This window comes from Portunus trituberculatus, chromosome 8 (assembly GCF_017591435.1).
Source record: "Portunus trituberculatus isolate SZX2019 chromosome 8, ASM1759143v1, whole genome shotgun sequence".
NCBI classification, from domain to species: domain Eukaryota; kingdom Metazoa; phylum Arthropoda; class Malacostraca; order Decapoda; family Portunidae; genus Portunus; species Portunus trituberculatus.
In genome coordinates, this window is record NC_059262.1 from 226147 (window position 1) to 240746 (window position 14600).

Sequence of the window (14600 nt, forward strand, 5' to 3'; positions counted from 1 at the left end):
TCATTGTAGAGCATGTCAGCAATACTGAGATTACAGATCTTGTTTTTGCTGATGATGCAGTAATCTTTGCTGAGGCACTTGAAGTCCTGGTAATGGCTCTTGAGGCAGTGCACAAGAAGGTAAAGCGCCTGGGACTCCAGCGATTGCCCCGTGAGACTGATTCAAGGTCGATTACCACCACAGTCCGTCAATGCCAACTGCGACTATATGAGCATGTGGCACGCTACCCAGATATCGGGTTGCCTCTGAAAAGGATAACCCAGCATAGAGGAGGACAAGGGGACGTCCACAGAACTCATGGCTGTGCCAAGTTGATGCCTCTTGCTGGGAGCTACTTGGCACGGGAAGGGAGCCTGCTTGGAGACACGCGAGGCTGACCGCCTGAAGTGGTGCCATAGGGTAGGCAAGGTGACGCGTGCCCCCAGCATATGCCCCCAATGATTGATTGATTGTAAAGATAGTCAGAAAAAAAGTATATATTAAGATCATAGCAGTGTGTTGATAGAGACAGAGGGTGAAGAAGTCTGTGGGCTGGCAGGTGGTGTGACGTGAGGGTAGGGGAGGGGAGATAATGGAGGGACAGATGTGGTGGACTTCAAGGTTACGACTCAGCCAAAACTGTGTGTGTTTCTCGTTGTCTTGGCCGCTCAGTTCCTTCTTGAAGTTTCTGATTCTAATTCTCATTAGTTTATGCCTGTAAGATGCAAGCAATGAGTGATGCATAATTTTTTTTTAGCTTGTGAGTCATGCTATGACACAACAACATGAGGCATTTTAAAATGGCTTCCGTGGGGAAGGGGATTTAGTTTAGAAAATAATTCACATAATGATAATTTATGGTCGCAAGCACTGGATGAGTGAAAAAATTCAGAAGTGAAATTTTTGAAATATTCATCAACCTACCAAAAGTTTTTATGGAATGGATTCCCCTTCCAAATAATAGGTTTCAGCCTCCCTTGCCCTCTGATACCATTATCTATGTGTGCCGTGAAGTTCGTCACCAAAAGTTAGATAATATTAATATTATAAATCTCAATGTTTATTTATTTAGGTAAAAGTTAGGGATAATGGAACAGATTAGAATATTTACATGGTTTTCTATGGGAAAAAATGGATTTGGAACATTTCAAACATGCAACAGCCTTCTGAAATGAATTATCAGCTAAATTCTTAAACATTACCTTTTTGTCTTCGTCAGTTGAAGGATACCGTCCAAAAGAAATCAGTGTTTGTAAGAGCGAAAGCTGCCTTCCCTCAGCTCAAGAAGGCAATGATCAGGAAGGATTTAACCATGCCGTGAAGGTGAATCAAGACCTATGTCTTAATCATTAGCTTTGCATGAATTTTGCCTAAAAACCTATTATTGTTTTTTTGTGAACTATTTAATTTTAGAAACATAGAATTATATAGGTTATTATTTAAATAGCCTACTTTACACAAATTGTAATTGAAACCAAATTCAAGAACAACAAGACCAATATCGCCGCTGCCAGCTTCAATCACATCTCCATCTCCCTAGTTTTTTTTTATCAGAATTCTAGCACTTAGGTTATGATCAATTGTACTCATATTCATATGTCTTTATCTCCTGGTAAGTACCCATTTTTGTAGATAGCTGGTGGACAATCCTCTTCCCTTCAGTTGAAGGAAGTGGTGATTCTCTCCCAGGCCTGCCAGTTTCATATTATGTTGTGTAAATATAATATGTTTCTTCCTGAGAATTAGCAATTTTTTTTCTCTCTAAAATATGAATATCGTGTTGGCAACACTCTCTCAAAGTTTTGTGGTGAAACCTTTTTCTAAATCAGTTTTTATAAGCAAAATAAGTAAAAATAATGGGGCTGTTGTCAATCTGGTTACACAAGCATTGCTTCTTTATCAGTCACTGAACTAGAATCTATGTGTTTTTTGATAGTGGGACTGAATCATTATTTTCTGGTAGCATTTAGCAACCTAACTCAGTGGCTTTGAGTGCCAGAATGTTTGTTGTCTGCTATTAGTTGTCTGGACCTCACTGGGAAGAGGGTGGTTGCAATGCTCATCAGCAATATACACCTACCTGCAGTCTGTGAACTTTACCGAAACAATCTATCGGATTGCCATGTCATTCTCCATTCAATAATAAAGCATTTGGTACAAGTACAAAAAAACACTAACAAGCAAATCTACCTTGTGGGAAAGCTGTAATCTTACAAGGATGTTGACTACATAGGTTAGCTACATAGGTGACATGTTTGGATTCAGACCAACAGTATTACTACCTCACCTTCAGAAGCATAATGGTAAACATGAGGTATTGGTGAAGAGGAAGGAGAAAGTATTGAGACCAAGATTGCCTGGCTGGCACATGCTTATATGACAGCCTGGGGCCTTCAGACTTTAAATTCCTGTCCTATTTTTTTATTTATTTATTTTTTTTTTTTTTTTTTTTTTCATTCAGAAGTTTTTAAAATTGAGTGATCTTTGTTTTGATGTTAAGAAAATTTTGTCTAGTTTTTCTTGAATAATGAAATAAATATATTTAGTTCCAAACAATTTTCTATTTTTTTTTTTTTTTTCTCTCTCTAAATGACTGGGTTGTCAGAGAACTTGGAAGTAAGAAATATTTATACTGAGTTGAAAAGTGCTAAGGGAAAAATGTTATTCTAAAAATTGTTTTTACAATAGTTACTCCTTTGAAAAGAAAAAAGCTGAACAAAGCGATCAAAGAAAATGACTTGATGGAGTAGGAAAATGAAAGTAGTGCATAAAATTTTGCATAAATATTTGTTGTTCTTAAAGCAGTTTGCATAATTTACTCAGGCAGAACATGAATGATAATTATATAAGTGATTTATTTATAAGCGAACCGATACAGTAGATCACATTATGTTCCACACAAGAGTAAAATTTTTGATGCAACCTTAAGGCCATGAACACCCATCTGTGCTTTAATTTAGAAGTGGTTTTCCTAGCTCACTAAGTGTATTAATAAATCACGCTATGCAGCAGTAATAGGACTGGCTGGTTATCTTTGTAAAATTTTCCTTGTTGCCTGTGGTGGAATGGTGAGGCAGCGCTGTCTGGACTGGTCAGGTCAGGACTGTGTGGATTGCAGCTTAGATAATAGTGAACAAACAACGCTACCAACTACCACCAAATTATATTCATGGTTTATTTTGTTAAATGCATTAGTAATAAATGTATGAATAGGGAATAATATTCCTGGAATATATTATCATGCAACAAACTATGCTGAATTGATAATTTTATGATTTTCTGCACTATAAAGATGCGCAGGTTTACCAACACAACGTCTCCGTTACGTTTGAGACAGAAGGGACAATGAAGGGAGGGCAATATTTAAGAATAGGACATCAGCAGAGACCATCGCTGTGTAGCCTTTGTCAATGGTGGAAGGTATTGCTTAAGCATTTGGCCGTATGTTCCAAGTCTGAGGGTCCATTGTATTCTTATTTTATATCTATTTGGTAGCAGTGTATGTGATATTATTATTGTTATTATTTTAATTTTTCTGTCCTTGAATGGGTTATTAAATTTCTCAGGATTTCATTGGGAAATTAAGATGTGGCAAGCACCTAAATCATGTTGACTCTTGGGTCTTGAAATGAATTCAGGACATAATCCAGGATACCACTGTATTTCAAATCAAGCAACTGTTCAAGAACTTAATAATGGTGTAGTAATGAAAACAATTGTGTTCAAAATTTCATTTGAAAACTGTATTGTATGAAGAAAAACATTCTGTAATCAATGTTCTACTTTTTTATGGACTGTTCATAAATAAATTTTGTTTGATAATTACTAGACATGTTTACTTACAGAGAAAGATTTTAATGAATACTAATATTATTCATGTTTTTATGAATATTTTGTTTTTTACAATACACTATTAAACTGATACATTTAAGCTTAGCAACTCAATTAATTAAACATTTTGTTTATTATTTTCCATTTTATTGCTCCTCAGGAAGGGACAAGTGCTGGACGTGCACAACAAGAAGATAAAATATTATGCAGAAGTACCAGAAGTTTTGAAATGGCTTCATAAAGAGGGCTATATACTGGCAGCTGTGTCCCGCACTGGAGAAATTAAAGGGGCCAACCAACTTCTTGAATTGTTAGATTGGGACAAGTACTTCACATATAAAGAAATTTATCCTGGATGCAAGATCAGTCATTTTAACCGGTAAGTTTTGAATAAAGATTCAGGTAAGTTTAAGAAGTGTAGTCATCCCTTATTATCTGCGGTTATTTTGTACTCTAATATGGCCTTAGTTGACAAAACTGCAGATAATAATTCTAATAACAAGTGAGAAAAATATATATGAGGAAGTACAGTTGTTATTACACATACTACTACCCATAATTATTAATCATTGCCTAATTCCCCCCACCACACCAAACCTACATCATGTCTAACAGCTCGAGAAAGGAAACTAAAGAAATACTTGAGGTGCCCTTTCTCGTTTTCTTTGAGAAGACACCCAGACCGTTTTCTATTCCCAGATATCAGTCATCAGGCAGATTCCCTTCATTTTGCCTCTTTGCTGTCACAGGGCTTACACATAGTCTTCAGTTCATCCCTTTCATTGGCTCGCCGTTTTTTTTCTTTTCAGCAGTGGTTGGGTTTGCCTTTTATCGCTCCTTGCTTTGTTTTTCTTCTACAGGGAGTTATAAGTGTGTTATTATGCCACATAAGTGTGTGAAGTGTTCTCATTCCCTCCCATCACTTACGATGGACCCTCATGGGGAGTGTCTGTCACTTAGGGAGGTGTTTTGCAGCCTTGCTTCCCGTTGTGATTGCTGCAAGGCCTTGTCACACAACTAGTTTCTACGTCTTTTGGATAGTATTAAAGATTGTACTGTGAGGAAGGAGACTTCTTCCAATAAGCGTAAATATTCCCCTTCGTCACAGCAGCTGCATAAACAAATGTGTAAGATGGAGGAGACGTTGGGCCAGCTTTCCCTCTTTCTCTCCTCTTCCCAGGGTTCTCTCTTCCCTGGTTTCCAGTCTCCGGCTTCACAGGTAGACTATTCCCAGCCAGGTACAAGTGGAGCTATGCAGAGGCCAGGGCAAGCTGGACCAACTGGTGCCGCCGGTCCTGAGATTGAGATGGTACCGGCTTCCACTGTGGGCACTACAACATCAGCAAGTGGCTGTTTTGTCTTGGTTCCGGGCACGCTGGTAAGGCAGTGCACGGTGCCTTTGGTGCTTTTTGCACTGTTTATGGGGGTGAGGTTGGCGACTGCCATTGGTCTACCACGCCCAGTGGTCGCCCCATTACCCGGGATACGGAGGTCGGTAATTGCCATACGGCTCCCACGCCTGGCAGCCAGACTCCTATCCGGGTTATTGATGGTGATGTCTGCCATATGGCTCCCATGCCTGGCAGCCAGCCCCTTATCCCCTCCTGTTGTTTTATCCACAGTACTGGTAAAGAAATGCCTGGTGTTCCTGCTACCTTTGGCACTGTTCATAGGGGTTGGGTTGGCGACAGCCATCGGTCTACCATGCCCGACGGCCGCCCCACTATCCAGGAAATTGAGGTCGATGTCTGCCATACAGCTCCCATGCCTGGCAGCCAGACTCTTTTCCAGGATGTTGAGGCTAGCATCTGCCATATACAGTCCGCGCCAAAAATTTGTGCGGCACCAACACAATAACCGTAAACGGCATCAAACAGTATATTAACGGTAATATAATAGGTACTTACAAATGGTTAGTATTTCAATGGTCTTCCTTTCTTCTTCAGGCACTCCTTGAGACGTTTAGGTACAGAATCAGCTAAGTTTTTTAGATGTACTGCGTCGATATTCCTCCATGCCTGCTGCACTGCCTCGATCAGCTGCGGGATGGTGCATGTATCGTGCTGCCTTAGATCCCTTTTAATGATGGCCCACAGGTTTTCGATGGGATTTAAATCTGGAGAATTTCCTGGCCAGTCTACAATAAAGTCTACCTGACAGTCTTTTGGCCACTGCTATACATCACGGGCAGTATGACATGGTGCCCCATCCTGCATAAAAATGTCAGTCTGGCAAGCCTCAAAACACTCAGGCAGGTGGTCACACAAAAGCTCCAGGTAGGTGTTTTTATTGAGGTTTTCATTCCTCAGCAGCACAACTAATTGTCCCTGGCCATGGTACCCAAAAGCATCCCACACCATAACACTGTCAGGGAATTTTTCAGTCAGGCGTGTGTAGCGTGGGTCAAGCGGGTCGCTGCCACTGCGACACATTCCCACCTCTGTTCCCAGCCACAGAAAAAAGTGATTCATCACTTCACAGGACCCGCCGCCACTTTGCTGCATCCCACTCTAAATATTTCCGGCAGAAAGCACTTGCTGCTGAGTGAGACAAGGCTTGCGGCAAGGGCGACAGCTGTGGTATTGTAGCCTGTCGTGGAGGGTACGCTGCACCGTCCTCTTGGAGACATCAGCCAGCAGGATTGGGTTATTTTCCTTTATTTCACTTGCTGAAATCTGTGGGTTACCCTCGACTTGCCGCCTTATTATATTAGCAGTCCGTTGTGTAACTTTTAATGGCCTCCCAGAGCGGTGTGCATGCTCCGGTAAATCCACGGCGCCACCATCCTTGTAGTGCTTGACCCACTTTTGAAGAATTCGTTCTGCCAATCCTACAATTTTAGAAATATCCTTCACAGACTGCCCTGACCTGTAGAGGGACACAATGTTTGCCAGCTGCTCCTTTGTAGAGTGCCTGGGATTTTCCATGTACTCCGTGTAGGGAACAATGAGACGTCAAGGTCACCTTACTCGCAGACTGTTTGAAAAAAACTGCCAGCATGGAGCCAGTGAAACATATCCCAAGGCAGTTACAGTAGCAGAGCGTTGCACTGACACTGCCTGATGTACAATGTCATTATCAGCTGGCTATGAGAGAGACTCGACACACTGTCTCTATCAGTGAATTACATTACCATAAAACATGATTCACAGATAAAGGGCTATTTCAGCTGTCCATTAACCTTTGTTATTATAATGAGAACAGACGTATCTATCTTTCGTCTGTCATAAGTTTGAAAAATGCCATCTTAGTGAGTCATGTTCGATCAATCAATATATGCATAAAGTTGGGTATGACGATCATAATCATTCGTGGTCTTCAGTCTCTTCACCATTGCCTCGTCACGCGATACCGGGCGATACATTGCATAGAGTATCGTTCACTAATATACAGAAAATGGAGAAGCCATATTATTGGGAAAACTTCTGTAAGATTGCTGGACAGTTAAAGGATGCCTCTATGACACAAAAAAAGTTCAATACAAAGGTTAATATGTAGGGCTCACTCTCATTTGTTTTACACTTGTTGCGTCGGAGCCGCATGAACTTTTGGCGCGGACTGTAGCTCCCATGCCTGGCTGCCAGCTCATCATCCCCTCACTTGGATTAGGCATAGGTGAGACTATTCCACTTGCTTCAGAGGTTGAGTTGGGCCACAGCCATGCTGCTAATGTGTCTAGTGGCCTTCTCCCTACCCAGAATATGAGTGTTGGTGGCAACCATAAGGCTCTCATGCTGGGCAACCAGACTCATGTGCCTTGTGTAGGGGTTGGAGTGTGCCCCTTGGCTCCCATGCCTGGTGGCCATCCCCTTCCTCACAGTGGTTTGGACCATGTGGACCCTGGTGAGTCTGTGCCAGGCAGCCTTCCATTTTTTCAGGAGGCTTCTGTTAATCCCTTCATTACCAATGAGGTACCATAGTACTTCATGTCAGTTTTCGACTGCCGAACCGATGAAGTACGTGCTTACTTCATTGCTTAGTAATGATACCCAAGGCTTCATATTTCTCGGCTTGTATGGTTGTAATTTACGACAGTGACAAATTGACTAATTGGCACCTTGTGTTTCAAGGACGTTGGCCCGTGGTGGCGGGGGGTGGTGATGTGAACCGCCCCACCCATCAGTGTGTGTGTTTGACTTTGACACGCGTCGCATTATGCTCCTCCAGCAGTGATTCTGAGAGTTATACCCCTCTTGACGATGACTTGCAAGGATCAGATGATAATCTGACACAATCAGAAGGCCTCACAAGTGATTCAGATGATGAATATTTGCCAGAAAATGACAGTGAGGCGAGTAGTGATGACCTATATGAGAGTGATGGTGACGATGAGGAGACACCACCCAGCCCTTCACCTCACACCTTCACACTCATGGCTGATCCCTTTTCTGATCATCGTCCTGGCACTGTTCCTGCCCTAGTAGAAGATTTTTCAGGTGTTCATCCTGATATCTCACGGGATAACATTAGTGCTTTGGACTGCTTCCAGCTATTCATGTCAGACGAGGTCATAGGAAATCATGTATAACAACTTCCGATTTGAAAAAGTATACATCCCATGACCAAATCTATCAAAAGACATGAAAAATAATACTTAGATGACTAAATATGGGTATAGAAATTAACATTAGACTACCTATGCGAAATTATGAGCACTCGAAAAACTCGGTGCTGGGGGGAAAGGGTTGGTACGCGCAGGATCACGGAGTCGGTAATGTAGGGGTTAAGGCTGGCCAACCAGCTCCTGTGCCTGGTGGCAGTGGGGTGGGCCAAGGTCCTTTGGCTCCCATGCCAGTTGGTTACCCTTTTTCCACAGCTGGGTCTTGTGAGGATGATGAGGAAGATGTGCCTCCCAATCAAGGTGTTTTCTTTTTTTTTTTCACCTCATAGGCCAAGTGAGAGCCTATCTTCATCTGCCTACTCCTGAGGCTCCTTCCTTGTCGCAGTTTATGGGGGTAGTAAGAGCACAGGGCTCACTTTTGCCTGGCCAGCCCTCACTTACTCTCTCATGGTCACTTATGGCTCAAGCTATCCATGAGGAAGGCCAATGCAGGTCCCTGAAGGAGATTAAGCTTTGCTCAGAAAGTTTTCAGTTGTCCAGGGACTGATATGGCTGGGCCAGGGCTTTTTATCTGCCTGATGGGGCCTCTCTGGCTCCTCCGGTTAATGAAGAGTTGGAGGGAGGGTCTACAGCCGATGGGCAACCCAGCAGTCTGTCTCCTCCCATCTGTTGATGCAAAGAGAGAAAGTGTGTGGCTCCATGGCTGACATTGCCTCTTAGACAGACGAGGTTTTGGCTACATGGGGTGGTGCTGCTTCTAGCACAGAGCAGGATGTTTTGGAATTTTTGTTGGCACTGGCCAAGGCTAATAAGGATATTCTTTGTCCTGTAAGCAGCCCAACTTCCCGGGCCACTTGTGGATGTCCGTTCTGAGCAAAATTGTCCAACACCGTGAGAGACTTTGTCAAAATAGTGGCTGCCATAACAATGTCCTTACCAACACCCTTCATACGGAAGTCGGTCTTTTTCGCGTCAGGTTTTAGAGCATCCAAGACCTGAGCGTTACATTCCACTGGAGACAACACTTCACAATTACTGGATCTCTTGGTAGCGTCGTCCTTGAGAATTTCCTTGTACTCCTCCTCTCTCAGTCCATTATCAAAACCATGTCAGCCACCCGTCCATCAATCTCGGCTGCCACGGCATCCACAGGACTGTACACCTTGGCACACTGCTGAAGGACACTTACAGACCGCTGATCAGTCACTGTGTCCCCTTCATCATCCTCATTAGAGGAGGAGTGATCATTAGCAGTAAATCCAGAGAACTCAGCAGTCAAGGGAGAGGCAGAACGAAACATAGGTCTTCCGGTGTTTACATTGTTGGTGGGGACGTTGTCACCTTCACCACCATCAGTGCCCGAACATTTACCTTCTTTCAACTTGTTCATATCCCTCCGAAATTCAGCAATAGCGTCCATAACCACGTTCCAGGGCGGAGCAGGAGAAGCATCACGGTGGCCGTCAGCCCGTGAAGTGGAAGGGAATGAAGTAGCAACATGGACCGGCATGCCCGTCTCGCCATCACCATGCGAACGGTTGTGTTTGTGCCGCCTAGAACTTCTAGAACTTTCCTGCTGAGAAGAACCATTATGAGAACTGCTAGAGCCCTTGCTGGAGTGCTTACGGGATGAGGAAGCCTTCGAATGTGAACTGGCATGTCCAGAACCGTCTTCCACGCCGGAAAGTTGAGAATCGAGTAAACCAGAAGTCAAAGACATGATGACAGCGGCAGGCAACATCAAGAGCCGTAAGCTCCAAAAAATGCACCAATTGGGCATGCACCTGCTCCTAAACGGATTACGGATGTAGAATCAGTCAGCTCCTAAACAGATAACAGACTGCGGCCAGCCTTTCCGCTCCGAAATGGATAACGGGAAGAAGGCTGCCAGGCTTGATCGCCAGAACAACAAGGGACGTCTGGTAAGCGTGACAACAACGAAGCAACTGGAATGGTGGGTACAGCAACGCGGTGTGTCTCATGTGAATGCTTGCTTCGGCAGACAAGTGATTCGTGATGTAAAATCTGCTTTTGGTACCAGTATGTTGACGACATATTCTCCTTTTGGCCCAATACACTCAATAATTTTGATGATTTTTTCAGAAAACTAAACAACTTGGTACCTTCCATTAATTTCAAAATTGAATGGGAGAATAACAATTCACTCCCATTTCTTGATATTCTGGTTACTTGAGTTAATGATCTTATATTTACTGTGTATCGAAAGCCTACCCATTGTGACGTGTATATTCGCTGTTTCTCCTACCATAACGATGACATCAAATTATCTGTTATTTCTACCATGTTCCTTAGAGCGTTACGAACCTGTAGCCCCCAATACCTGGATAGTGAGAACTCAAATATTTGGTCAATCTTTTTAAAATTAAAGTATCCTGATTGGTTCATAAAGAAAGATTATCTTAAGGCTAGAAAAACATATTTTGCTCCAAGGTCCCACCCAGACAATACCAAACCGTATTTATGTCTCCTGTATGTTAAAAGCCTTGAAAGTACAGGCAACCCCCGCTTATCGAAGGGGTTACGTTCCTAAAAAACCTTCGTTAAGCGAAACTTCGTTACGCGAACCAATTATAACAAGTTTAACCCCTGACTTGAACTTCCATTGAGAGTAAACAAAGCAAGAGTGCATCATAGTACAGTGAAAAGTTTAATGAAAGTAAAAATTATGAAGTTAAACATTTAGGCAGTTTAATTTAAGACTAACTCATTATAATGTACACTAATGTATGTATGTGTAAGAAGCAGACAAATGAGTGTAAAGGTGGTAAGGAAACCTGGGCAGAATTAGGAATACTGTTTATTCTCTTACATTGTAATGTACACTAATGTATGTATGTAAGTAACTATAATGTTGATCTTAAATTTATGAAGGGAGGGAGAGTGGAGCGGGAAATACGCTAGCTGGCAAGCTGTGGAATGTAAACAAAGGGCACATCATTGTACCGCATACAAAACTTATGTACCACATTTCCACAAGGCTTTCCATTTTATCCATTACAGAGTCACGAGTTCAGGTGGTTCTTTTAGCCTTCTTAATAGAGTCTGCTGACTTGAAAATAGTAGAGACAGTAGATGGGGTCAAGATGGTGGGAAGCAATGCTATTAGTTTTCTCGCCTCTCTCGTGTCTGTGAATAATATCCAGCTTCACTTCCGGAGTAAGAGACTTCCTGGTCTTCTTAGCAATGCTAGGCGACATTTCAGGCCGTTTTGGTGGTAAGTTGAACAAAGGAAGGTGAGCTGCTGGCGACGCTGCTATTGTTTTGAACAGGGAGAGTGAGTGGTGCGCGTTTTGTCCACGAGAGGCGCTGGTGTATTCAAAAGCCTGTCAGCTTGCGTGATACAGCGGGGCTTTCAGACTTGGAAAAAATTACCTGGATAAAACTTCATTAAAGCGAGTTTTGTGTTCGTTAAACGAGCAGATGGTAGTAAAATGAAACCTTCATTGTATCGAAATTTCGTTGTGTGAACCTTCGTTAAGTGGGGGTTGCCTGTATTAAGTCAGTCAGCAGAGATCTTGATGTAAATATAGCTTTTAAGTACATATCCACAATCAAATCTATTTTTGTTCACATTAATTTGAGCATTAAAGCTGAAGGAGGTGTATATAAAATTCCTTGTAAAGACTGCAACTTAGTTTATATAGGAGAAACAGGCAGATCCTTAGATGTGAGGTTAAAAGAACACAAGAGAAGTGTAAGGAATTGTCACACTAATAATGCCAATTTTATCCATGCTTTTGATAATGGCCACTCAATTGATTGGGATTCCAGTCAAATGTTTTTAAATGTAACAATTTAAAAAAATGTAAGATTTTAGAATCAGTTTGTATACAGAGTCATAAGAATTATAATCTAAATGAAGGCATGTTTAAGGTAGATCCATTAATGAGAGCACTGGTGATAAATCCCTACCAGATCTAGGGATTAGTGGTAAAAACAGGTCAGGTTCTGGTAGGGTTTGAGTAGGGTGGAGCTCACAGGTGGGGTTGGCCAATCACACTCTGCCACGTTACTCTCATCCTCTGTCCCTCCCCCTTCTTTTGGTTCAGTTCACTTGTATTTTTCATTCTGCTTTGTACTGCTGAAGATGAAGGTAGTGGCCTTTGAAACGTCCAGAATAAATACTTTAAGTCTATAACTGTGGGTTTACTGACAAGTTTATATTCACGATAATGTGATATTCCATCCCACTAGCATCAGTGCATCACTCCTTCCTGTGTGGCTCTCCAAGGCATCTCCCGTCATGTCTGTCACAAATCATACTCCTTTAGGTGTAGTCTATTTATCCAACAGTTTAGAATCACTCAGATAATATAGAACATCCTTATGTGGCTGATAAATCTTGAGTAGGCAAACTTCCCTCCTTGGTGGTTGGCCATCTTTGTTAAATTAGTATTAAGTATAACACAACATTGAGCAACCTCCAAATGTGTCTCAAATCTTAAGATCAACTCTAAGCACAGCTTGGGAGGTTAAGTACAGCTTCAAGACTAAGAGTTAGTCTGACACTAACTTCAATACTTAAGAATCTTTGTTAATATGGCTCCAGGCACCTTAGACAGTGGAAAATATCTGAGCTGGGATAAGTCTTGAGGCATATATGGTGTCTGGCATTGGCATTATCCACTTTCTTTGTTCTCTGTGATCAACCTGCCTCCTACATCCTACCTCAGAGCTAATGCAAACACAGTTTAAATCTTTATTTTGATTGTGATAAAATGATATTTTGTCTTATATGTTAACTCTGACTGTTACATAAGAAACTTTAACTTTTTTTTTTCTTTACTGCTTGGCAATAAGTGAGAGTTATACAGGCTCTCCTGTATGTCAAATGATGACTCATGTTGAAATTCACAAAAATTCTAATGATATTATGTTGACTTTACATAAGGAAAATAATAATTATAGGAGAATGATTCTAGCAAGCTTACCTTATTCTAGTGAGAATAGTATCTCATATATGTATGTATCTCATTAATGACAATTCTTTTTTATGAATTTCAGAATAAAAACGAAGTCAGGAGCAGAATTCAGTGAAATGCTGTTTTTTGATGACGAGCACAGAAACAAGCGTGACCTGGATACCATTGGTGTGCACACAGTGATTGTGGATGATGGTATCACCAAAAAACTTGTTAGGCAGGGATTGGAAGAGTTTTGCAAGCATTGATAATTCTATATAAACAGTGTTCACTTGCTTTGTGTTAAGTTTCAGTAGGGTGTTTTTGTACCTGGGATAAATTCCTGTGTTATCTACTGAAGCTTGTTAAATTTTTTATTTTCTCTTTTCTTGAAACTACAAAAAAAGAATTTTTTTTTTTATATTAATGTTTGGTAGTTATTGGGATTTAGACAACTTTTCTCTATTTATCTTAACATTTATTGCATTACACAACATTAAAAGGCCGTAATTTCATAGAAAACTGTGTAAAAAATAGTTTGTAAAAGATCAAAGGCCACTGCAACTTTTTTAGCAAGTTAGTTTTGCCAAAAGTTAAAATTCAAGCTTCCAATTTCAATTGTGAGGGAGGGCATTTACTACTTCAGTGACTCAGTTAAATGTTCGTGAAATTACAATCAAACTTCACACTTGGTAAGTATTCGTTTAATTTTATAATTTCACTTCACAACCATTTAACTGACGTCACTGGTAGTCAACGAGAACTTTAGAGTGATCTCTCAAACTGAAGAAACCCATAACAGGTGCAGAGCAAAGGAAAAACAACTCAATTTCCAGCAACTGTATTATAATAAGAAGTATCAAGGAAAACACAAAACATACATAAAGCATCAACAGGTAAAAGCTGGAACTCACGGGATAGTGAGAAGTAGCACATACGAAGCCACAACCAAGGGAAACAAGCAAACAAAACAAAACATATATGCAAAGCACAAAAGTATAATCAACCAAGAAGTAAATCATGGCCAAATTTTTCCCCCTGGAAAAAACCAACAAAGGACAAAGCTGTATGGTACTAACACAAAAAATGTCTAACAAAGGACAAAGCTGCTGGAATACATAAGAAAATGTCCAACAAAGACAACAATAGACAGGAAACATAATAGCACACATGGCAAGAACATAACTGCCCAAAAAGCACAAAGAAAATTTTTAATGAACCCAAGTAACTGGAAAAACACCATAGCATGAACATAATGCCCAAAGGGTACAAGGAATAGATAATTAACACAAAAACTGAAACACAAC

The 14600-nt window shown here is 41.2% G+C and overlaps 2 protein-coding genes across 10 annotated transcripts in view; one reads left to right on the top strand and one right to left on the bottom strand.

The window, feature by feature from the left end:
• The window catches only part of LOC123501142 (magnesium-dependent phosphatase 1-like), an 89500-nt gene extending 75004 nt beyond the window's left edge, over window positions 1-14496 (top strand). For all 5 annotated transcript variants that reach the window (XM_045249728.1, XM_045249730.1, XM_045249727.1 and 2 more), the window contains 2 exons: window positions 3971-4189; window positions 13397-14496. In XM_045249728.1, the coding sequence (XP_045105663.1) occupies window positions 3971-4189; window positions 13397-13562 (385 nt within the window). In that variant the 3' untranslated portion in view covers window positions 13563-14496. The remainder of the gene's footprint in view (window positions 1-3970; window positions 4190-13396) is intronic.
• LOC123501140 (tetratricopeptide repeat protein 23-like) overlaps window positions 1-14600 on the bottom strand; it is a 325403-nt gene that overhangs the window by 27476 nt on the left and 283327 nt on the right. The gene's annotated exons all lie outside the window — the stretch shown is intronic.